A 25,667-nucleotide genomic window follows, 5' to 3' on the forward strand; every position below is an offset into this window, starting at 1 on the left:
CTGTTTTTCTACTGTGTTTTGTTAGTTTAGCACGCGCGGTTATCGTTTTTATTTCATTAAAAAGAAAATAAAGTTTTCGTTATTTGTTTAGGTACATTTTAACCACAAAATGATGGGATGTTGCGACCACTGTCGGTCTGTTACTCGGAAAGTTAGCCTCTTGATGCTACTTCATGTTTTTCCAAAAATCCCAATGTGTTTCAAAATAAAATGATAAAGAAACTAATAGCTGAAGTGAGTTCATATCAGAAGTGCTTGTCTGATTATGTAAATGCGACGTATAAGGCGTATTGATCGGGCGTTGTTTAGTGTAGTGTGCATGTATGTGTGTGTGTGTGTGTGTGTGTGGGGGGGGGGGGGGGGTTTAAATTGGGGGTTGCAACTCAAAAAGGTTGAGAACCACTGGCTTAAACCCCAGTGTGCACATCACCTGTGGCACAAACAGCGCATGGCTCCTCGCTGTGTTGCGCTCCAACGCCACAGCTCTGCGCACAGTTCCAGGAGGATTGCCCTCAAAACAGCTGATGAGCCAGTTGTCATCATGTGCCAGCAAATCCTCTCAGTCTCTGAACTCACGCTCTCTTCGAATTGCACCATTTACAATGTCTTCCAATACCACTAAAACAGTAATTGTTTTTAATAGTATGCATTGCACCACTTTGGGACACATGGGTGTGTTAATTGTTCATCATTGTTAATTGTTCATGTGTCTCAGATGTGCACATCACTCATTCTGAGGACAAAATGTTCACATTTATTTATTATAACAGTTTCCCAGCATCACCTCTAAGTGTCGCCAAAGAATCAGCAGCTGTAGAAAAGTGCGTACGACAGCCCTGAAGTTGGCGTGAGGCACCGCACATTTCCACGGTCATTTCGCTCTTGATACATCTGATCGTTGATGTGAAAAATTGCGTACACCATTTGTACATGAGGCCCCTGTTATTGCCTCGCGGGCCAGAGTTTAACACCTATGCTCTAATGTTTTGTCAACTTCTTCTTCATTGGTCGTAATACTATCCTTCAGTGTATTAGTAGTAATACAGGTTGTGCATAAAGTATTTTCTACTCTATTCTATTCTATTTATACATGTCGGGGAATATTGTTTCCAATACATCTTGGAATACATACATATGACTTTTTCTTGTGAATGTTTACTGATCATTTTTGACTGCTTATCTTACATAACTTGTATCGGCATCCTTGGCAGTTCAAGCAACGGTGTCTAGGTAACGGGTGAGTACATAGACATGTACAGAATATCTTTATAAGTACATAAAGAATATCTTTATAATGTCTATGGGTGAGTAGTTCTACCGCTATCTTGTGGTGTTATACGTTGAATAAAGGAGCACATATACATTATAAAGAGTAGACGCCGCATCGACCGCTGGGGCGTGAGAAATACGGCCGCCATCTTGGACCGGTTATCCCACCCATAGACAGCACAGTATTTAAGATGCCAGAGCACTGTATTCCTGTGCAAATCGGCGGACGACTGTAGGTGACCGGTCCAAGATGGCGGCCCCACGGCTCGTCTGCGCCAAGAGGCAGTAGCGGTCGATGCGGAGTCTATTCTTTGTGTCTCTGAAGGAGCACGGCCTTCTGTAAGCTGATTGGTCAATGACTAAAATAGTCACTTTCCATTGGTTAACCATGATCACGTCACTGCACAGTTTGAATGACGGAAGAGGCATCTTCGCTGTTTTGTTTCTGGAATCAACAACTGGTAAATTATCATGAAATGAACTGTTTAATGTTTAAAGTCAAGCTCATTAGCTACAGAGGAGCGCGTTAACTCGTGTTTTGTCCTCGGGTATCAGTCGTTTATTCCCCATAAGAAAATAATCCGCCTTTATTTCGACACAACCGGTGACAGATGTTCCAAAGAAAGTCCCTGTTGCTTCATGTTGTCTGCCTTCGTTTGTGATGCTAACGTCAGCTTAGCTCCTGATAGGTGGGAGTGTTAAGCTTAGTCAGATACGTCCATATGAAATGTGTTTTCTGTTAACTTAAAGAGACTTTATCCAGTTAATTAAAAGCTGCTTGTCGTCAGCAGAATTTCCCTGAAAGCCGCCACGTTTATAGTTCTGTCATGTATCAGGTTTTTGTTGCATGCTGTCGCTGAAAACTGTGCTGTGTAGAAGTTCTTTCTGTCATTAACGCTGTGCTCGTTGTTTTCTCCTGCAGAATATGAAGCAGGTAAGTTCCATGAAATGAAGAGTCTGGAGTCCAAAAACAGCTGAGGCTTGTGTGTAAAGGGGGGGGGGGGGGGGGGAGGATCATCTTTCATTCATTGTTGAGCTGTAACAGGCACCTCATCTGATCACCATTCAAGGAAGGCACCCTGCGAATGTTAGCTCAAACGCTGCTTTAGGAGGAAGTTCTTTTTCAGAGTGGCTATGGCTGCCAGGACGGCACATTCTCTACACTCCAGAGAAAAGACTTATGTTTATCTGTGGACTTACAGGCAGTTCCAGGTAGAGCTCCAGCCCCAGGTATGTGCAGCAGATGTGCTTTGTGTGAACACTGATGGTGGTTGTGTGCTGCAGGAGGAGCGGGTGGAGTGGGACGATGTGAACAAACTTCTGCAGCGTCATGGTTTTAAGCCAGTGTTTTTTGCAGACCCAGTTGAGAATAAGAACCTTTCAGGTGAGGACTCGTGGTAGTTATTGTCCTGCTTCTTTAGTTGAACTATTGGAAGTTTGCAGAATTGAAAGAACAACCTCCCTTCATTGTGATACCTCTCTGGTTTGCATGCACATGCAAGTAGATTTGGTCCTGCTCGACAAGAAGTCAGCTGGTGAGGTGCGGAGCACTCTGAGGACGATGCTGACGGACTCTGAGAGAAGGCAGGCTCTCATCCAGGAGCTGGTCAAGTCCAACAACCAACTCAAGTACGTCCAGCCATGAAAGCTGCACAACATCTCCTTACACAATGTACCAGCCTCACTCACTGTTTAATCTGCAGATCATTTGTAGTTCTCCTCAGAAACCGTACTGAAAACAGGAGGCACTTTCACACATTTCTCAGCAGAGGATTGGATCAAGCATCAGTGGGCAATGTAGTCCTTTATGTTCATCAACCCCATCAGCTCCAGAGCAGTCCCCAGCACAGAGCCAGCCTTCTCGATCAGTTTGTTCAGTGTCTCTGGCTGCTGCAAAGCAGATTGAACCACAGGCTGATGGAAGACAGGAAAGATCTTGGTGCAGACACTGAAGGGCCTAAGTGTCCTTCAGAAGTACAGTAAACTCCTTTGTAGTCCTCCACCACCTTAGTTCTTCTCCCAGGGTGGACATAGAGTTCCTAAAGTCCACAGTCATCTGTTTTGTTGCTGTGTTTTCACAGAAAAGTCTCTAGAATATGTAAAGAAAAACACAATATGCCCAGAGCTTCTGCAGCCACCAGTAAATATAGATGTGGTATGGAGATGCTTCTTACTATTAAGAAATGTCTCGGCTCAGTTTCCATAAGCTAAGCCCAGCTTAGTTGACTGTGGTCACACCTAAAACCTGCCAGAATGCAAAATATGGTTATGGTGAAATTATTTTCTTCTTTTTGTCTCAATGTCCTTAAAAAACTGAGCCCTTTATGGCCAGGCAAGTCACTCTCATTTCATGTTAGAATCAGTCGCTGCACACTTCGTTATTTAACCACAAATGACTCTGCAGGCTCGGCTTTGTGTACCTAACCCTGTGGACATTTTGAGGGAATAGCCTCCATGTCATCTCTGTCCTGCTGGAATGTAGAAAACAACCCTCACTGAAGTCAGAGCAGCTTTTGTAGTGTCCATGTGTCTGGTATGAGTGTGGGTGTTTAATAATGTAGATGTGGTTTTGTGTGGACCACCTGTCCTCCTATCTTATCACCAGCATCAGATGGCTGTCTCAGGATTTAGCTCCGTGCAGGTATGAGCTGCAGGCAGGTGACATGGAGCTGGAGTACTGTTCCAGCTGCGCAGCACACATCTCTGATCCATTTTCACTAACTGCAGCTGATAGAACTGTGGACCACACTGAAGATGAAAAGCTGAAGACAGTTTAAGCCAAAGTTTGCACTTTGACATGAGGCAAGTGTTGGTGTGTGTGTGTCTGTGTTGTTAGAGAGGAGGCTCAGACGCACATGAGCCGAGCAGCTCAGCAGTCTCAGAGGGTCACAGAGCTGGAGGGTCTGCTGGACCAGGTGAAGACCAGAGTTCAGGACCTGGAGGACCGCTACCTGGGCAAGGCGGCCCAGCAGCACAGTTCCAGCCAGCAGCTGCAGCAGGAGAAGGCAGAGTCACAGGTGTTTGATGGGTTCGAACTTCTTTTTCTCACATTGAGCTTTATGATAGTTCATATTTAGCAGATAAGCACGTTAACACAAACATAACCAACTTTTTGGTCAGGATAACCCGGCTGCTCACATAAATACCATGTAGTACAATGACTGCCCCTCTGTTTGACCTGTTTAGAAACGGTGTCAGATGCTGGAACATAAACTATTGAAACAGAAGGAGGAAGCAGCTCAGCTGCAGAGGAAACTCTATTTCACTGTCAGAGAAGAAGAACAGCGATTGGCTCGGCAGAGTTGGACTTTCCAGAACATCTGCAAGAAAGTATGCCTGCAGAGCTCTGCAGCAGATCAACAGTAAGGCTGGGAAACCGTCCCCTTTTTGTTTCGGCTCACTGTGTTAACCGTGCACATTCAGAGCGTGACATCACACCCAAGAGTCCTGAGTTCACTGCTGCTGTGTCTGCAGGGTGCTGGATGTGATCGACTTCTATGAAGCCAGGATCACAGATCAGCTCAGGTAAATACTGCTGACTTTATTCTCAATTCTATTACTTTATCAAGCTCCACCTGCAGCACTTTATTATCAGATTTCCACTCACAGAGAGAGAAAACTGTGCTCTGCAGAGAAAATGTAAAAGTTGTTCGTCTTCGATCTTTTGTTAATGTCAGCTTCTGTTGTAAAAGTCCTTTATGAATAAAACTAACAAGAATTTACACCAAAGTGCTATAACTAAATTAAACCAAGGCATTCCATTAAAAACACAGTGAAACGGGGGGTTCCTAGTTCCATATAACTCAGGTGGACATGCTGGGAAGTATTGCCTCTGTGACCCTGCCTCAGATAAGTTGAGGACAATGAATGAAATTATATTTATTTTCAGTATAAAAGGGTTGAACGTAGAAAACTAAAATGCTGTTCTAACTTGGAGTTAGTTTAGTTTAAGGACAACGTTCCAAACGTCAATGTCCAAATCAAAGGCAGCAGAATTAGCCGAGATGATTGAATACTCTGACTGAAATGGAGCTCAAGAAAAGACTGTTCTGGTCTGTTGTTCTGATCGTAGAGCTGATCGTAGAGCTGATCTTACATCTGATCCTACATTTAATCCTAGAACTGATTTTACATCTGATCCTAGAGTTTATCTTACATCTGATCTTAGAGCCGATCTTTACATTTAATCCTAGAGCTGATCTTGCATCTGATCCTAGAGCTGATCATAGATCTGATTATAGATCTGATCCTACATTTAATCCTAGAGCTGATCCTACATTTAATCTAAGAACTGATTTTACATCTGATCCTAGAGTTTATCTTACATCTGATCTTAGAGCCGATCTACATCTGATCCCAGAGCTGATCATAGATCTGATTGTAGATCTGATCCTAGAGCTGATATTACATCTGATCCTAGAGCTGATCCTACATTTAATCCTAGAACTGATTTTACATCTGATCATACATCTGATCCTAGAGCTGATATTACATCTGATCCTAGAGCCAATCTTTACATCTGATCCTACATTTAATCCTAGAGCTGATCTTGCATCTGATCCTAGAGCTGATCCTACATTTAATCCTAGAGCTGATTCTACATCTGATCCTACATATAATGCCAGAGCTGATCCTAAACCTGATCATAGAGCTCATTTTACATCTGATCCTTGATCTGATCCTACATTTAATCCTAGAGCTGATCCTACATTTAATCCAAGAACTGATTTTACATCTGATCCTAGAGTTTATCTTACATCTGATCTTAGAGCCGATCTTACATCTGATCCCAGAGCTGATCATAGATCTGATATTACATCTGATCCCAGATCTGATCATAGATCTGATATTACATCTGAACCTAGAGCCGATCTTTACATCTGATCCTAGAGCTGAACATAGATCTGATCCTACATTTAATCCTAGAGCTGATCTTGCATCTGATCCTAGAGCTGATCCTACATTTAATCCTAGAGCTGATTCTACATCTTATCCTACATATAATGCCAGAGCTGATCCTACACCTGATCATAGAGCTGGTCTTGCATCTGATCCAAAGCTGATCCTACATTTAATCCTAGAGCTGATCTTGCATCTGATCCTAGAGCGGATCCTACATTTAATCCTAGAACTGATTTTACATCTGATCATACATCTGATCCTAGAGCTGATATTACATCTGATCCTAGAGCCGATCTTACATCTGATCCTAGAGCCGATCTTACATCTGATCCTAGAGCCGATCTTACATCTGATCCTAGAGCCGATCTTACATCTGATCCTAGAGCCGATCTTACATCTGATCCTAGAGCCGATCTTACATCTGATCCTAGAGCCGATCTTACATCTGATCCTAGAGCCGATCTTACATCTGATCCTAGAGCCGATCTTACATCTGATCCTAGAGCCGATCTTACATCTGATCCTAGAGCCGATCATAGATCTGATTCTAGATCTGATCATAGAGCTGATCTTGCATCTGATCCTCGATCTGATCCTACATTTAATCCTAGAACTGATTTTACATCTGATCCTAGAGTTTATCTTACATCTGATCTTAGAGCCGATCTTACATCTGATCCTAGAGCTCATCATAGATCTGATTGTAGATCTGATCCTAGAGCTGATATTACATCTGATCCTAGAGCCGATCTTACATCTGATCATAGATCTGATCCTACATTTAATCCTAGAGCTGATCTTGCATCTGATACTAGAGCTGATCATAGATCTGATCCTACATTTAATCCTAGAGCCGATCTTGCATCTGATCCTAGAGCTGATCCTACATTTAATCCTAGAGCTGATTTTACACCTGATCTTAGAGCCGATCTTACATCTGATCTTAGAGCCGATCTTACATCTGATCTTAGAGCCGATCTTACATCTGATCTTACATCTGATCTTAGAGCCGATCTTACATCTGATCCTAGAGCTGATCATAGATCTGATATTACATCTGATCCTAGAGCTGATCATAGATCTGATCCTACATTTGATCTTTACATCTGATCCTAGAGCTGATCATAGATCTGATCCTAGAGCTGATCATAGATCTGATCCTACATTTGATCTTTACATCTGATCCTAGAGCTGATCATAGATCTGATTCTAGAGCTGATCCTAGAGCTGATATTACATCTGATCCTGCATTTAATCCTAGAGCTGATATTACATCTGATCCTAGAGCTGATCATAGATCTGATCCTACATTTAATTCTAGAGCTGATCTTGCATCTGATCCTAGAGCTGATCATAGATCTGATTCTAGAGCTGATCCTAGAGCTGATATTACATCTGATCCTGCATTTAATCCTAGAGCTGATATTACATCTGATCCCAGAGCTGATCTTACATCTGATCCTAGAGCCAATCTTACATCTGATCCTACATTTAATCCTAGAACTGATTTTACATCTGATCCTAGAGTTTATCTTACATCTGATCTTAGAGCCGATCTTACATCTGATCCTAGAGCTGATCATAGATCTGATTCTAGAGCTGATATTACATCTGATCCTAGAGCCGATCTTTACATCTGATCATAGATCTGATCCTACATTTAATCCTAGAGCTGATCTTGCATCTGATCCTAGAGCTGATCCTACATTTAATCCTAGAGCTGATCTTGCATCTGATCCTAGAGCTGATCCTACATTTAATCCTAGAGCTGATTTTACATCTGATCCTAGAGCCGATCTTGCATCTGATCCTAGAGCTGATCCTACATTTAATCCTAGAGCTGATTTTACATCTGATCTTAGAGCCGATCTTACATCTGATCTTAGAGCCGATCTTACATCTGATCTTAGAGCCGATCTTACATCTGATCTTAGAGCCGATCTTACATCTGATCCTAGAGCCGATCCTAGAGCTGATATTACATCTGATCCTAGAGCTGATCATAGATCTGATCCTACATTTGATCTTTACATCTGATCCTAGAGCTGATCATAGATCTGATATTACATCTGATCCTGCATTTAATCCTAGAGCTGATATTACATCTGATCCTAGAGCTGATCCTACATTTAATCCTAGAGCTGATCTTGCATCTGATCCTAGAGCCAATGTTACATCTGATCCTGGAGCTGATTTTACATCTGATCCTACATTTAATCCTAGAACTGATTTTACATCTGATCCTAGAGATAATCATAGATCTGATCCAACATTTAATCCGAGAGCCGATCTTACATCTGATCCTAGAGCTGATCCTATATCTGATCCTAGAGCTGATCCTACATTTAATTCCAGATCTGATCCTACACCTGATCATAGAGCAGATCTTAGTGCTGATCCTACATTTAATTCTAGATCTCATCCTACATCTGATCCTAGAGTTTATCCTAGAGCTGATCCTAGAGCTGATCCTACATTTAATCCTAGAGCTGATTTTACATCTGATCTTAGAGCCGATCTTACATCTGATCTTAGAGCCGATCTTACATCTGATCCTAGAGCCGATCATAGATCTGATCCTACATTTGATCTTTACATCTGATCCTAGAGCTGATCATAGATCTGATATTACATCTGATCCTGCATTTAATCCTAGAGCTGATATTACATCTGATCCTAGAGCTGATCCTACATTTAATCCTAGAGCTGATCTTGCATCTGATCCTAGAGCCAATGTTACATCTGATCCTGGAGCTGATTTTACATCTGATCCTACATTTAATCCTAGAACTGATTTTACATCTGATCCTAGAGATAATCATAGATCTGATCCAACATTTAATCCGAGAGCCGATCTTACATCTGATCCTAGAGCTGATCCTATATCTGATCCTAGAGCTGATCCTACATTTAATTCCAGATCTGATCCTACACCTGATCATAGAGCAGATCTTACATTTAATTCCAGATCTGATCCTACACCTGATCATAGAGCAGATCTTACATCTGATCTTAGTGCTGATCCTACATTTAATTCTAGATCTCATCCTACATCTGATCCTAGAGCTGATCCTAGAGCTGCCAGGGGAGAAGCAGAGGCACCCAAAGAGCGGGAGAAGACGGCCACTGCCATTACTCCATCTTTCAAAACCATTCTCAAGGTAATGTCCCAAACTTTTCATTTTTAGAGTTGATTTTCCATAGAGCAGAGAGTAACTCTTATTTCTTCCAAGACGTACCAGGACCAACTAAAGAAAAGCCGCTGTCAGGAGGAGGAGCTAAAGAGGGAAGTCCATCGACTGAAGCAGGAGTTGGACGCAAGGTGTGTGTTTGTCTAAATATGATTATCCTGCACTGTCATGCTCGTCTTCATGCAGACGGTTTGTGTGCAGGCCGACCCTTAAAGACGTAAAGTTCTACAAACACAAACTGCGCCGCTTGGAGGGGTCAAACAAACACAGTAACATCAGGTCAGTGCATGTCAGTGTGATGATGACCCTGTCCGTCAGTCAGGTAATCCACTCCACTGTTATGATGCCTAAACTTTGAGTCATTTTGTTCTTTTTATGTCACATATTTAATGTGGCATTGTTATGGACAGAATATGTGATGAGAAACATTTCAGTTCATTCAGGGAATTAGAGGAAGCTGACGTAACTCCAAAGAGTTCCAAGAAGATATAATAATGATATTAACACATATATGAGAACACGGAATACATGTTTGGATACTTATTGATTCCACCTTCAAACGTTTTTGCTCTCAGGTCAAATCCATCATCAGTATCCGTCTGTTCCTTATTTAGGGAAAATAATATTCAAATACAATTAATGACTACTTGTGTGCCTTGGTCCCTGGGTTATCACCCTTCTGTAAAGTAAAGGTTGGCCTTTGGCACCGAGACATCACCATGAGGGGATGCTTTACGTCCTCTGACTACACCCGACTCGCTGAACTACGTATCCAGGATTCCAGTTTCCAAGATCATCGTCTTAATTCACATAAACGCAACCTGCCGGGGACGAGTCCTTCATTCACAATTCACAGTGCACTCACATCATCGACTCAATTCAATTCAGTTTATTTATATAGCACCCAGTCACAACAAATGGCCTCTCACATTACAGCACAGCTAGCTTCCTTCAGCCACCTGCTTCACAGACACATCTCACAAGCTGCTGTTGGCCCAGTTATTGTCCACATTCAAACGCCCAGCACCTCAACCAGCTCATGTTTCAATTCAGTTCAATTCAGCTTTATTTATATAGCGCCAAATTACAACAATTGTCATCTCAAGGCACTTAAGTAATATAGTCCAATTCAAGCCAATTGGAATTCAATTCACTGTAATCATAATCCAATTCATTCATACAGAGCCAATTCAAAAAATAATATCCTAGCTAAGGAAACCAACATATTGCACCGAAACTTGTCTTCAGTCCAATCTCCCGTCCTGAGCCTGAGGGACTGTGGAAAGGAACGACTCCCTTTAACAGGAAGAAACCTCTGGCAGAACCAGAACCAGGAAGAAACCTCTGGCAGAACCAGAACCAGGAAGAAACCTCTGGCAGAACCAGAACCAGGAAGAAACCTCTGGCAGAACCAGAACCAGGAAGAAACCTCTGGCAGAACCAGACTCAGGAAGGGTGGCCATCCGCCTTGACCAGCTGGGGTTTGAGAAGACAGAAAAGAGGGAAAAGAGGGGGGAAAACACCATAACACCATTCAAAGGATACCTGTTGGAACAGGGAAACACAAGTTAATAACCACAATAATGTCACATGGACATAAAATCATTTGAGAAATTAAACAGGGGGAAAAGAGAGCAAAGTGAGGAAAGGTGTGACAGATGAGGTCCCCCAGCAGTCTAAGCCTATAGCAGCTTAACTATGGGATGTTTCAGGATTACCTGAGCCATCCCTAACTATAAGCTTTATCAAAAAGGAAAGTTTTAAGCCTAATCTTAAAAGTGGAAAGGGTGTCTGCTTCCCGGACATTTACTGGCAGTTTATTCCACAAGAGAGGGGCCTGATAACTGAAGGCTCTGCCTCCCATTCTACTTTTAGAAACTCTGGGAACAACAAGTAAACCTGCAGTTTGGGAGCGAAGTGCTCTGTTAGGAAAATATCTTACAATGAGATCTTTAAGATATGATGGAGCTCGGTCATTAAGAGCTTTATATGTGAGGAGAAGAATCTTAAATTCTATTCTGAATTTAACAGGGAGCCAATGAAGAGAAGCTAAAACTGGAGAAACATGATCTCTCCTGTTAGTTCTCATCAGAACTCTGGCTGCAGCATTTTGGATCAGCTGGAGGCTTTCCAGAGAATATGTGGGACAGCCCAATAATAAGGAATTACAGTAGTTCAGTCCTGAAGTAACAAATGCATTGACTAGTTTCTCTGCATCACCCTGAGACAGGATGTTCCTGATTTTAGCAATATTACGAAGCTGAAAGAAGGCAGTCCTAGAAACCAGTTTTATATGTGCGTCAAATGATAAATTCTGGTCAAAAATAACTCCAAGGTTCCTCACTGTAGAACTAGAAGCCAAGGAAATACCATCTAGAGTAACTATATAACTAGACAATTTCTCCCTGAAGCGCTCAGGTCCAAAGAGAACAACTTCAGTTTTGTCTGAATTTAAAAGCAGACAGTTCTGAGTCATCCAGGTCTTTATGTCTTTAAGACAGGCTTGTAGTCTGACCAACCTGTAGGTTTCATCTGGTTTCATAGATAAGTACAGCTGAGTATCATCAGCATAACAATGGAAATTTATGCCATGTTGTCTAATAATGTTACCTAATGGAAGCATGTATAAAGTAAAAAGAATCGGTCCAAGCACAGAACCCTGAGGAACTCCATGACTTATTCCGATGTGTGAGGAAGATTCTTCATTTACAAGAACAAACTGGAATCTATCAGATAAATATGACTTAAACCAGTCTAATGCAGTTCCTTTAATCCCAATAACATGTTCAAGTCTCTGTAACAGAATGCTGTGATCGATCGTATCAAATGCAGCACTGAGATCCAACAGGACAAGCACAGAAACAAGTCCGCTATCAGAGGCTAACAGGAGATCATTGGTAACTTTCACCAGTGCTGTTTCTGTGCTATGATGCACTCTGAATCCTGACTGAAACTCTTCAAACAGATTATTTCTATGTAAATGATCACAAAGTTGAACTGCAACTATTTTTTCAAGAACTTTGGACAAAAAAGGGAGATTGGATATAGGTCGATAATTAGCCAACACTTCTGAATCAAGAGTAGGTTTTTTAAGTGAAGGTTTAATTACAGCAACCTTAAAAGTCTGAGGTACATATCCTATCAACAAAGACCGATTGATCAAATCCAATATGGAAGTGTCAATTAAGGGGAAAACCTCCTTGAACAGTCTGGTTGGGATTGGGTCTAACATACAAGTTGATGATTTAGAAGAGACTATTGCTGTTGTTAGCACAGAAAGATCAACTGGGCAGAAGCTGTCTAAATACAAATCAGGTTCTAAAGATACTTCTAAAGCTGCTCTTTAACTCTTTAAATCTGGTTACAGCATTCTCTGACAGACACCTTCTATATGTAGAATTCTTCTCAGAAACCATGTAGTCAAGTAATGTAAATTCAAAAGTTATTAAAAAATGGTCAGACAAGACAGGGTTATGAGGGAACACTGTTAACTGTTCACTCTCAATGCCATAAGTCAGCACAAGGTCAAGGGTATGATTAAGGCAGTGAGTAGGTCTGTGAACACTTTGAGAAAATCCAATAGAGTCTAATATAGAATTAAAGTTAATATTTAGGCTGTCATTTTCAACATCTACATGAATATTAAAGTCACCCACTACAATGACTTTATCTGTACTCAGCACTAACTGGGATAAAAACTCTGAGAATTCAGACAGAAACTCAGAATAAGGGCCAGGTGGACGATACACAACAACAAACACAAGAGGTTTCTGTGATTTCCACTTTGGGAGAAACTGAGAATCAGAGATTCAAAAGAGTGGGAAATGTGTTTAATCTGTTTGCTTGAGGTTGTACAGCAGGATTAGTCGGTGAACTGTTCACTTCGGGGAGCAGTGTGCGAGGAGACTGTCACAAATAAAAGCAGCCTGCAGGAAGGTGCCTTCACTGCTCTGTGGGTCTGATGATGCCTGGCTTTGAAGCGTAGATTTGGCTCATCGCTGTCCTCATCACACTGAGTCGGGAGCTCTGAAACTAGCGATGAAGTGTGCAGATGCTAGCGCTACAGTACTCATGTCAGAACCAAACACTTTTCCAGATTCAGATTGCCTGCAGAAGACCAGGACATCAGCGACCCTTCCTGTGAAGCCAGTCTGTGTCTCCACTATCACCACGTAAGTGTGCTCATCTTCTCAGGCCTCCCTGATTTCTGAGACACGTCCAACCGGATCCCTTCTCCTGCTTTCCAGCTGTTGACTGAGATCAGTGCCGTTGTGACCAATCCCAACGCTCCGTTAAGACTCTGCAGACTCTCCACTAATGGCTTGGAGCCGGCTGACTTTCAGGCTCTGCTCCCAACACTGGAGCAGTGGGCCCAGCAGCTCCACCTGCTGCAGGTCCGTTGAGGCTCCAGCTCGCAGCCACGGTGCCTCCACCTGCTGTGCCTTGGACAGAGTAACAGTGTGTGTCTGTGTTCAGGACCTTCAGCGCAGCGTGAACAAACTGTGTGTCAGACTGATGCCGGGGCATCCAGGAGCCGGGGACACTGCTGAAGCAGTGAAGGTGGAGGACACGATGCTGCTGGTGGAGGCCATGCTGGAGAGCGCTGCCGCTGAGGAGGAGCAGGTGGATCTTTACACTGATTTCACAGCAGTGGGGATGGGGGCGTTCCTGTAAGTCCTCACAGTCGCTGCTTGTTGTTCTGTTAGGAGCTCCGGAGCCCCACTCCATACACTCTGGCCTCCATGGTGTCTCATTTCCAGAAGCTCTTTGATGTCCACTCCCTCAGCGGGGTCTACCCACGCATGAGCGAGGTCTACACCCGACTGGGAGAGATGAGCAACGCCATGAGGAGCCTCAGAGATGTTCTGGACTTAGGTAAAGGTGCTGTCTGTTCGGGGGGGTGGGCCCACAGAACGGGACTGAAATGTTTGCTTTTGTGTCAGACAGCAGAGTTCCTCCTGCTCAGGTGGTGAATCAGGTGGCCAGAGTGGTTTCCTCCAGTGAACACACTGCAGGCTTCCATCGTCTGCTGGGAGACGCTGACATTGACAGGTTAGAGGAGCAACATTTCTTCGTATTGGACAGGAGCAGACAAACATGTTCTGCTCTCTTTTCCAGCATAATCATCAAAGTGAAGCAGCATGACGAGTTCTTCCCTGCTTTCCATGCCCTCATCACAGATGTTCTGCACACGCTAGGTAAACAGCTGGCCTTCATGTTTCAGTCCAAGATGTCTGACAGTCTTTTTAGGCTTTGTCGTTGTTCTGTGCGGAGTGGAAATCACGTGTGCAGCTGAGCTGTGGAACATTGTCTTCAGCAGGGTTCACTGCACTTGATGCCGCAGGTTGAGGATAGTGTGGCTGAACTACGGGCCTTCAGTAGCAGGGAAAGTGTCAGCTTTGTGATGTTAACCCCAATCCTTCCGTCATTCAGACTTGTCAGTGTGGGGGGACAGCAGCGACAGAGTTTGGTTCTGCTGATAATAGATTCATTATCAGTTATGTGACACTGCACGGCCTCGTCTTCACTTCATATGTTCGGGAGGTGCGTGTTTTACAGAGGACAGATGCACGGTTTGCTCCCTGTGTAGTTCCAGGATCAGTTTTACAGTTTGAGGCATTAAGTGAGCTCTGCAGGAACTTTTGCTTTCTGCCTCCTGCTGCACACACGCCCATTTGAAACCCCACCAACACCTGGCAGTGTGAAATACAATTAAGTTTTATTCACATGGTACCAAATCACAACCAATGTCATCTCAAGGTGCTTCAAATATACAGTCCAATCCATTGTAATACAATCATAATCCATCCTCCGTCCTGAGCTGCACGAGGCGACTGGAGAGAAAAACTCCCTTTAACAGGAAGAAACCTCCATCAGAACCAGAACCAGAACCAGGAAGGGTCCATCTGCCTGGACCAGCTGGGGCTGAGAGGACAGGAAAGAGGGGACAACAAGCAGCGTAACACCAGGCCAGAGACACCTGCTGAGAGAGAGAAACACAAGTTAATGACAGCAATGATGGAGGGAGGAGAGGTGCATCATGGGAGCTCCCCCAGCAGGCTGGGCCTATAGCAGCAGAACTATGGGATGTTTCAGGCTCACCTGAGCCATCCCTAACTATAAGCTTTATCAGAAAGGAGAGTTTGAGCCTGATCTTAACAGTGTTCCCTCATAACTCTGTCTTGTCTGACCATTTTTTAATAACTTTTGAATTTACATTACTTGACTACACGGTTTCTGAGAAGAATTCTACATATAGAAGGTGTCTGTCAGAGAATGCTGTAACCAGATTTAAAGAGTTGATTTCATCATCCTTTTCTTCACTGCCATGTGCTGATATGACAGAGGATGGCTACCTAAATTTTACTCCAGTAGAACTTGACTCTCTTGTTGACAGCACTACAGCTTCAATGCGTACAACACTGGACAATGTTGCCCCTCTGAAAAGGAAGGTAATCAGTCAGAAGAGGTTGGCTCCTTGGTATAATTCACAGCTGCGTGCATTACAGCAGACTGCAAGAAAGCTGGAGAGACAGTGGCGTTCCTCTAATTTAGAAGAGTCTCAATTAGTCTGGAAAGATAGTTTAATAACGTATAAGAAAGCACTTCGTAAAGCTAGAACTGCTTATTATTCATTGTTGATAGAAGAGAATAAGAATTATCCCAGGTTTCTTTTCAGCACTGTTGCCAGGCTGACAAAGAGTCCGAGCTCTGTTGAGCCATGTATTCCTTTAACTCTCAGCAGTGATGATTTCATGAGATTCTTCATCAATAAAATTGTTTCTATCAGAGAGAAGATTAATGGAATCCTTCCCACTATTATCACTGATGTATCATCAAGTAGAGCAGCTTTAGAAGTATCTTTCGAACCTGAATTGTATTTAGACAGCTTCTGTCCAGTTGATCTTTCTGAGCTAACAACAGCAATAGTCTCTTCTAAACCATCAACTTGTATGTTAGACCCAATCCCAACCAGACTGTTCAAGGAGGTTTTCCCCTTAATTGACACTTCCATATTGGATTTGATCAATCGGTCTTTGTTGATAGGATATGTACCTCAGACTTTTAAGGTTGCTGTAATTAAACCTTTACTTAAAAAACCTACTCTTGATTCAGAAGTGTTGGCTAATTATCGACCTATATCCAATCTCCCTTTTTTGTCCAAAGTTCTTGAAAAAATAGTTGCAGTTCAACTTTGTGATCATTTACATAGAAATAATCTGTTTGAAGAGTTTCAGTCAGGATTCAGAGTGCATCAGAGCACAGAAACAGCACTGGTGAAAGTTACCAATGATCTCCTCTTAGCCTCTGATAGTGGACTTGTTTCTTGTCCTGTTGGATCTCAGAGCTGCATTTGATACGATCGATCACAGCATTCTGTTACAGAGACTTGAACATGTTATTGGGATTAAAGGAACTGCATTAGGCTGGTTTAAGTCATATTTATCTGATAGATTCCAGTTTGTTCTTGTAAATGAGGAATCTTCCTCACACGTTGGAGTAAGTCATGGAGTTCCTCAGGGTTCTGTGCTTGGACCGATCCTTTTTACTTTGTACAGGCTTCCATTAGGTAACATTATCAGACAGCATGGCATAAATTTCCATTGTTATGCTGATGATACTCAGCTGTACTTATCTATGAAACCAGATGAAACCTACAGGTTGGTCAGGCTACAAGCCTGTCTTAAAGACATAAAGACCTGGATGACTCAGAACTGTCTGCTTTTAAATTCAGACAAAACTGAAGTTGTTCTCTTTGGACCTGAGCGCTTCAGGGAGAAATTGTCTAGTTATATAGTTACTCTAGATGGTATTTCCTTGGCTTCTAGTTCTACAGTGAGGAACCTTGGAGTTATTTTTGACCAGAATTTATCATTTGACGCACATATAAAACTGGTTTCTAGGACTGCCTTCTTTCACCTTCGTAATATTGCTAAAATCAGGAACATCCTGTCTCAGGGTGATGCAGAGAAACTAGTTCATGCATTTGTTACTTCAAGATTGGACTACTGTAATTCCTTATTATTGGGCTGTCCCACATATTCTCTGAAAAGCCTCCAGCTGATCCAAAATGCTGCAGCCAGAGTTCTGATGAGAACTAACAGGAGAGATCATGTTTCTCCAGTTTTAGCTTCTCTTCATTGGCTCCCTGTTAAATTCAGAATAGAATTTAAGATTCTTCTCCTCACATATAAAGCTCTTACTGACCGAACTCCATCATATCTTAAAGATCTCATTGTAAGATATTTTCCTAACAGAGCACTTCGCTCCCAAACTGCAGGTTTACTTGTTGTTCCCAGAGTCTCTAAAAGTAGAATGGGAGGCAGAGCCTTCAGTTATCAGGCCCCTCTCTTGTGGAATAAGCTGCCAGTAAATGTCCGGGAAGCAGACACCCTTTCCACTTTTAAGATTAGGCTTAAAACTTTCCTTTTTGATAAAGCTTATAGTTAGGGATGGCTCAGGTAATCCTGAAACATCCCATAGTTAAGCTGCTATAGGCTTAGACTGCTGGGGGACCTCATCTGTCACACCTTTCCTCACTTTGCTCTCTTTTTCCCCCTGTTTAATTTCAAAATTGATTTTATGTACATGTGACATTATTGTGGTTATTAACCTATGTTTCCCTGTTCCAACAGATATCCTTTGAATGGCGTTATGGTGTTTTTCCCCCCTCTTTTCCCTCTTTTCTGTCTTCTCAAACCCCAGCTGGTCGAGGCGGATGGCCACCCTTCCTGAGTCTGGTTCTGCCAGAGGTTTCTTCCTGGTTCTGGTTCTGCCAGAGGTTTCTTCCTGGTTCTGGTTCTGCCAGAGGTTTCTTCCTGGTTCTGGTTCTGCCAGAGGTTTCTTCCTGGTTCTGGTTCTGCCAGAGGTTTCTTCCTGTTAAAGGGAGTCGTTCCTTTCCACAGTCCCTCAGGCTCAGGACGGGAGATTGGACTGAAGACAACTTTCGGTGCAATCTGTTGGTTTCCTTAGCTAGGATATTAATTTTTTTAATTAGCTCTATATGAATTAATTGGATTATGATTACAATGAATTGAATTCCAATTGGCTTGAATTGGACTATATTACTTAAGTGCCTTGAGATGACAATTGTTGTAATCTGGCGCTATATAAATAAAATTGAATTGAATTGAATTGAATTGAATCTTAAAGATAGAGAGGGTGTCTGCTTCCTGAAGCCACAGAGAAGAGTCCTGAGGCCAATGACTCCAGCTCAGCTCATATTAGTGTGAACACGCTTATTTTCACCGAGGATGCTGCGCTCAGGAGACAAAAATGGGCACAGCTCACAGAAACGTACACTTTAAACTTGTCTGCAGGGCAGATGTCTGTGGTCCAATCAGGTCACATGATCATCAGCGTAACAGGCGTAGGAGCGCTGCTGCGCTGTCCCCCCCATGGTGAAGTCCATGAGCGGGTGCACGCCACGGCAGAGCAGCGCAGCGCCTCCTGTGCTGTTTTCTCCCTCCAACATGACTGACGCTGCGCTCTGTTACAGGTGTGAGTCACCTGGACGACCTCCTTCCTGCCCTGAAGTCTTTGAAACAGACTCGACAACAAACAGCGTGACCTGCTGCTGTGGCTGACCCAAGTGCTGTGTGTGTGTGGTCTTTCATGTGAATAAAACTCATGTCATGTGCTCAGAATGTCAAACCAGCAGTGAGTGGAGCTCATCAGGCTTTGTTTTCTGTAAGACAATTATCAATAAAGTCAGTAGATTTTGGTGTTTGCAACTTCTTTGTGTGTGGTTTTCGCAGCTGGACATCCAGTCGCTGGGAGCTGTGAGCAGCTCGCAGCTCCCAGCTCGCGGCTGACGGCTCGCAGCTCACATATCTATCACAGCACAGCCACAGGTCCATTACATCTGCTCCATCCAACAGACTTTTGGGGGCTGAATGGTTGAATACACCGGGTAGTGCTGGCATTCCAGCTGCTCAGTCAAACATTCTGGAACTTTGCTCCGTATTTAAAGACTGAGCACAAATGATACAGATCGTGCCAAGGTGTCATTTCCTACCGTGAGGAAGTTCACCAATGAAGCGTGGCATGTGTAGTAGCTAACCCGAGCTACTAAAAGCCCTTTTGTTTGTTACTAATATTTGATTTTATTATGTTAATGTGTTCAGGGCCACAGCACCGTGGCCTCACAGCAGAGGGTTCATGGTTCAACTCCCGGCTGGTTCTGTCTGTGTGGATCTGCATGTTCTCCCCCTGTCTGCCTGGGTTCTCTCCGGGTTCTCCGGCTGAGTGTGAGCGTGTCCAGGTGTACGCTGCCTCTCACCCAATGACAGCTGGGTTAGACTCCAGCTCCCCCCCCACAACTCTGAGTTGGATTAAGTGGGTATAGAAAAAGGCAGTTAATGTGTTCCTTTTTCTTTTTTACATGTTCACTTCCTGCAGAGTGCTCCAGGTCACTGTGCTCAGTGTGCTCATGTTCTCCCCTGCAGCACATGCAGCCCCTGCAGCACATGCAGCGCCTGCAGCACATGCAGCACATGCAGCGCCTGCAGCACATGCAGCGCCTGCAGCACATGCAGCACATGCAGCGCCTGCAGCCCCTGCAGCACATGCAGCACATGCAGCCCCTGCAGCACATGCAGCACATGCAGCACATGCAGCGCCTGCAGCACATGCAGCGCCTGCAGCACATGCAGCGCATGCAGCACATGCAGCGCATGCAGCGCCTGCAGCACATGCAGCGCATGCAGCGCCTGCAGCACATGCAGCACCTGCAGCACATGCAGCACATGCAGCACATGCAGCACATGCAGCACATGCAGCGCCTGCAGCACATGCAGCGCATGCAGCGCATGCAGCGCCTGCAGCCCCTGCAGCACATGCAGCGCCTGCAGCACATGCAGCGCATGCAGCGCATGCAGCGCCTGCAGCCCCTGCAGCACATGCAGCACATGCAGCGCCTGCAGCACATGCAGCACATGCAGCGCCTGCAGCACATGCAGCGCCTGCAGCACCTGCAGCACCTGCAGCGCATGCAGCGCATGCAGCGCCTGCATGCATTTATTCTGTCGTTCTTTATGCTGTGTGCGGCCTCTCGTACCCACAGCCTTTTCCTCAGGCTGCTCAGGAAGTAGAGTAACAGTCCTGGTTCATTCCGACGTTCACCGCCATGTTGGAGAAGATTCGCACATTAATCCCAGCCTGTTCCTGTGTGTAATATAAGTGGAAAGAGAGGATTTGGAGTCCAGGGAAGCTGCCGTGATGCTGAAACGGATGTGTTCTACAGTCACTTCCCATCTGTGTAACGTCTGAAAAAGTTCTGCCTCCTCTGAAGATGTTATCTGGACATAAAGACTTGATTTGGACTCTTTCCTGCTTGTGTGTGTGTGTGTGTGTGTCAGCCACAATAACTAAAACATGGCAGAAGACCCAGAATATGACGATCAGCAACTCCAAAAATACTGAAAACAAGTAGGACTGCAGAAACAGAGGAGAGCCTCCATCTGAGCGCGCGCACACTCGCGTGCTGAGCTGTTGTCTGTTTTAACGGCTGCTCTCCTAACGCAGTTAACACCCCCCTCTCACACATTAATGGTACTGTCCGGAAGTGCGTTTCCTCGCCTCCTGAGCTCCGTTGCTAGGAGACGGAGAACGCTCAGCATAAAAGCCTCGGATCAGCTGCTCCTGGGGGGTCATTCGGCATGTTGTTGTGCTGCTTCACAGGAGCAGATGGACGCTGTCAGCCCAGTGATGGCCGCGGAATTCTCTCAGGACGCCATCGTGTCCTTCATAAAGGAGAGGGGAGGCCGGGTGAGGAGCGCGGAGCTGGTGGAGCGCTTTAAAGCCGCGTTCCCGGAGGAGCCGCGGGGGAGGGCGGCTGCCCGCCACACCTTCAAACACTACGTGGACAACGTCGCTTATGTGAAGACCGAGAGCGGAGTTAAACAGGTGTATCTGAAGAGGGCGTTCCGCGGGTCACAGCCGGTACCGGGAGAGCTGAGAAAGCCGGAAAAAGGCGCTCCAGGCCAGGTGAGCGGTGACGCCGCGCCTGGCTCAAGTTACGGAAATGGCAAAGAGAGAGTTCCGCATAGTTTCCCACCTGAGAGCCGTCTGCCAGACAGACGAGACGAGAAAAGTGCGTGTCAGGAGTTTGTGTGCGCGGGGGAGCAGGTGGGCAGCAGCAGCTCAGGTGAGATGGGGAACACAGACAGCGTCACGCGGCGGAGGAACGACTCCAAGAAAGAGCCTGCTGGAAACATACCAGAAATAGCAGTGATTGAAGCTTCGCCGCTCCCTGTGGACGGGTCCGCCTTCACCCTGCCTGGGCCCGCAGCGCAGGGCCCACTGAAGGGCCCGCCGGAGGACCCACCGGCGCGCCCACCGGAGCAGGCAGCGAGGCAGCAGGAGTCACAAGACACGGAGGACGAGTGGCACTCGGACGGACAGAGTCTGTCCGGCAGTGAGGACAACAGCACCCCGAGAGGCAGCCGCAAACACTTCATAGAGGTGATGATGAGCAGCTCCACCCAGGTGAGGCGCAGCTTGGTGCTGCGCAGCTCAGTCTACCTGCCCCCCACGAGTGACAGCGACTCAGCCTCCCTGGCTTCCTCCAGCCCGGACGACGACAGGACGCCGGTAAGCCTGGAGCCAGTGGAGCACGAGTGGATGATGTGCGCCTCGGATGGGGAGTGGGGCAGCCTGCACCGCCTCCTGGCCACAGAGCCCAGCCTCGTCCTGAGGAGGGATTTCATCACCGGCTTCACCTGCCTGCACTGGGCCGCTAAGCACGGCAGGCCCGAGCTCATGGCACTGATTATGAACTTTGCTGAGCAGCACGAGCTTCCCATCAGTGTGGATGTTCGCTCCAACACGGGTTACACGCCCCTGCACATCGCTGCCATGCACAGCCACATGGAGGTGGTGAAGCTCCTGGTGGGGGCCTACAACGCAGACGTGGAGCTCAGAGACTACAGCGGGAGGAAGGCCTGCCAGTACCTCACCGACAGCGCGAGCGTGGACATACGTGACATCATCGGAGCGTACGAGCAGGCAAAGTGTGAGAACGCAGCCCGCAGGGAGGGAGGCCGCTGGAGGTTCTCCGAGGTTCTCCAGTCCAGCCTAAAACCTCTCCGGGTGTTGAACCCCAGTAACTGTGACTCTGCGGATGGGGAGGACCGACCCAGAGAGAAACCCATCAGGAGGAAGTCTTCACTCAGCAAGATGAGGCCCAAACTGCAGAGGCTGCGCATGAGGACGTCACAACTGGGCCGCAGCAGCTCTTTCCATGACAGAGAGGAACCAGAAGCTTCCAACAAAGGTTCTAACAAAGGCTCCTTCCGGGCCAGACCGAAGACACATTGGTTTGGCTTGGATCTCTTCTGACACAGGACAGGGTGTGCAAATAATGTTTGAAGGCAGTTGACATTGAATATTTTTATACATATATATATTTTTTAATAGAAATTATGTAACTTCCTCAGACCAGCTGAGTTATAACCGAGTTATAACCAAGTTGTAACCAGTTATACCCAGTTATAAACGAGTTACACCTGAGTTATAAACTGTTATAACCGAGTTATACCCGAGTTATAACCAAGTTGTAACCAGTTATAAACGAGTTATACCTGAGTTATAAACGAGTTACACCCGAGTTATAAACTGTTATAACCGAGTTATACCCGAGTTATAACCAAGTTGTAACCGAGTTGTACCCGAGTTATACCCGAGTTATAAACGAGTTACACCTGAGTTATAAACTGTTATAACCGAGTTATACCCGAGTTATAACCAAGTTGTAACCAGTTATAAACGAGTTATACCTGAGTTATAAACGAGTTACACCCGAGTTATAAACTGTTATAACCGAGTTATACCCGAGTTATAACCAAGTTGTAACCGAGTTGTACCCGAGTTGTACCCGAGTTATACCCGAGTTATAAACGAGTTACACCTGAGTTATAACCAAGTTGTAACCGAGTTATAACCGAGTTGTACCCGAGTTATAAACGAGTTATACCTGAGTTATAAACGAGTTACAAACTGTTATAACCGAGTTATAACGGAGTTATACCCGAGTTATAACCAAGTTGTAACCGAGTTATAACCAAGTTGTACCCGAGTTATACCCGAGTTACAAACTGTTATAACCGAGTTATAACCAAGTTGTAACCGAGTTATAACCAAGTTGTACCCGAGTTATACCTGAGTTATAAACGACTTATACCCGAGTTATAAACTGTTATAACCGAGTTATAACCGAGTTATACCCGAGTTATAACTGTAGTGCCTGATGGAGTTTGCATTGTTAATGAATCATTCACAACTGAAAAGATGCATCTGCTGTAATTTCGGGCCATCCCACAGTCAACATGTGGCTCCCAGGTGCAGTCTTGCATCAGAAATGTTTGTTATTTTGACCTGAACAGGAAGAAGCATGTTGAAACTGAATGAACCCTACGTGAATCACTGGATGAATCCAGTGCGAATCACTGCATTTGGAACAGAAAGGCAATAAAAACACAGAACGTGTTTGGAACTTATTAGTTGGATTAATTGGTTTAGTTCACTCATAATATTGTTTTTCCTTGAGTTACTTCACAGTGTGAACTTGAAGGGATCCTTATGTGGCGTCCACACTGTTGATGGAGGTCGACGTGCGTCCTTTGATCCGTCCTCAGCTGACACTAAAGCCCATTGAGCAGCACTGTAATCTGGATCAGTACACACACATTTCTCTGTCACAAGCTGGTACTGAGAGGCATTCTGCTCCTTGCTGATCTGGCTTTTCATTCTTTTCCTGACCAGAATACTTATCCATCCAGATGAGGTGAGTCTTAGTTCGAGTGGAACCTGTTTTGGAACCTGTGGATAAAGCTCTCACTGTACTCAGTGTGTGTGTTGGGTCTCCAGTGTGACGGTGAAATACCTTCCCCTCTGAAAGCTTGAACATGGCTTTAGACGGAGGCTCTGATTAGTGAAGTTTACGCACTGTTAACAGGAATGTTGCAGAGTAAGAGTTTTAAACAGGATCAGCAAACCAACATGCCAGGGAACTCCCGCAGGTTCTGAATCACACCCCAACATGTTCATTTAAGCCACAACAAGCTGCTTCATGTCAGAGCTCAGCCGCACCCACACACGGCGCAGGCTTCACATACCAAGCTGCTCACAGTCATCATCCTCCTCCATGTCGCTGCAGAGGATTTAAAAGAAGAAGCCTCTCGGTGTGTTCCAGCAGTACAATCACTGGAAACTGTTCAGTCCACTGTTGGCTGTACATTTACACAGGTTACCGGCTTGTGTTGCACCCACAACACAAGGGCTCAAGCCCCGGGGCCCGACGATGTAGGGGACCAGACGCAAGGCTCGAGAACTTTTTTTGTTTTAAAAAGGCGGAAAAAAAATCATTCACGTGTAATAGCCTATGTGGATGTTTTGTGGTTTTTTTACATTTATGCTCCTGTGTGACCGTTCTGTGTATTAGAGGGCTGCATTGGGATCGGGTCCCACCGGGTCCCGTGGGACCCAACTCAAATCTCGCGGGCGGCTAAAAAAAAAAACACTGCGGGATCGGGATGTATCCTAGCAACAGGATGTCAATAAGTGATGTGTAAAGGAAGCTCAAAGAAGGTCTTTACAGCACAAAGTTTCTCAACTGTCCATGAATCTCTTTATTAAAAGCCTATAAAATGACGTATTTTCTCCTGCGGGACGGGAGAAGACACTAAATCAATGCATTTCTATTATTGTGCGGGCATAAATTCTCAAAGTTTTGCGGGTGGTAATGGTCAGAAATTTAGCGGGAGAGGGATGAAGAAAACAGTCCTGCGCAGGACTCTGAGTATTTTAAAAGAACTTAAAGCGCTCATAGTGTGTCATGAGTTTGTTCATTCAATTTCTGTATAGAGATATGTAGAGCTATGTAAAAATCTTTGACATTAAAAGTATGTTTTGTTATACTGCAGTGATTCTTGAAGCATTATTTTATGTTTTATAAGTATGTGTTCCCGGTGGTGGTGGCGTGGAGGGCCTTGAGAAAGTGGTTAGCCGCGGGGCCCATGGTGCTTTAATGCGAAACTGGTTGCACCTGTGGGAATATTTCTCTGATGGATTGTGTCTTAGCTTGAGCCACAGTCACAAAGTATCAGTGTGATCCAGAATAAATGACCAAACCCAAGGACACAGGGTGTCACTGAATCAGTTTACCAGCAGGTTTGAGCCGTCCTGTTTGGTTGGTTTCATGTTCCCTCTAAGGCTCACCAGAGGTGCACACATCCCATATGTGGTACTTTCACAAGCCAGGCTTATAAAGACAGCATCGTGGCCGGCAGTCTGTTGTTCTTCAAG

The 25,667-nt window shown here is 44.9% G+C and overlaps 2 protein-coding genes across 5 annotated transcripts; both read left to right on the forward strand.

The window, feature by feature from the left end:
- The first annotated feature begins 1,676 nt into the window (after window positions 1-1,676).
- On the forward strand, window positions 1,677-19,096 carry cep70 (centrosomal protein 70). 4 transcript variants are annotated; one of them, XM_072379299.1, is made up of 16 exons: window positions 1,677-1,730; window positions 2,192-2,653; window positions 2,775-2,898; window positions 4,106-4,286; window positions 4,456-4,631; window positions 4,744-4,794; window positions 9,212-9,332; window positions 9,405-9,493; window positions 9,564-9,641; window positions 13,459-13,534; window positions 13,610-13,756; window positions 13,839-13,985; window positions 14,069-14,237; window positions 14,306-14,414; window positions 14,481-14,560; window positions 18,862-19,096. In XM_072379299.1, exons 2-16 carry the CDS (start codon window positions 2,404-2,406, stop codon window positions 18,930-18,932), a joined length of 1,869 nt encoding a protein of 622 aa, XP_072235400.1. In that variant the 5' UTR covers window positions 1,677-1,730; window positions 2,192-2,403; the 3' UTR covers window positions 18,933-19,096. The 4 variants fall into 4 exon arrangements, 3 of the variants coding, with proteins under 3 accessions (XP_072235400.1, XP_072235401.1, XP_072235403.1); XM_072379300.1 differs by having other exon boundaries at window positions 9,236-9,332; XR_011912295.1 differs by lacking the exon at window positions 18,862-19,096 and having other exon boundaries at window positions 14,310-14,414.
- A 1,853-nt stretch (window positions 19,097-20,949) lies between these two features.
- Window positions 20,950-23,192, forward strand: LOC140294277 (ankyrin repeat domain-containing protein SOWAHC-like). Its single transcript, XM_072379583.1, has one exon. It carries the CDS (start codon window positions 21,051-21,053, stop codon window positions 22,701-22,703), a length of 1,653 nt encoding a protein of 550 aa, XP_072235684.1. The 5' UTR covers window positions 20,950-21,050; the 3' UTR covers window positions 22,704-23,192.
- The last annotated feature ends 2,475 nt before the right edge of the window (window positions 23,193-25,667 follow it).

The sequence above is a fragment of the Leuresthes tenuis genome, unplaced genomic scaffold (genome assembly GCF_036924035.1).
Source record: "Leuresthes tenuis unplaced genomic scaffold, fLeuTen1.0.hap1 SCAF_1, whole genome shotgun sequence".
NCBI lineage: Eukaryota > Metazoa > Chordata > Actinopteri > Atheriniformes > Atherinopsidae > Leuresthes > Leuresthes tenuis.

Coding starts and splice junctions, on each gene's coding strand:
- LOC140294277 (XM_072379583.1), top strand. CDS start 21,051: ATGGACGCTGTCAGCCCAGTGATGGCCGCGGAATTCTCTCAGGACGCC.
- cep70 (XM_072379299.1), top strand. CDS start 2,404: ATGGCTGCCAGGACGGCACATTCTCTACACTCCAGAGAAAAGACTTAT. Junction 9,494..9,563: donor AAGCAGGAGTTGGACGCAAG/GTGTGTGTTTGT, acceptor GTTTGTGTGCAG/GCCGACCCTTAAAGACGTAA. Junction 14,561..18,861: donor AGATGTTCTGCACACGCTAG/GTAAACAGCTGG, acceptor GCTCTGTTACAG/GTGTGAGTCACCTGGACGAC.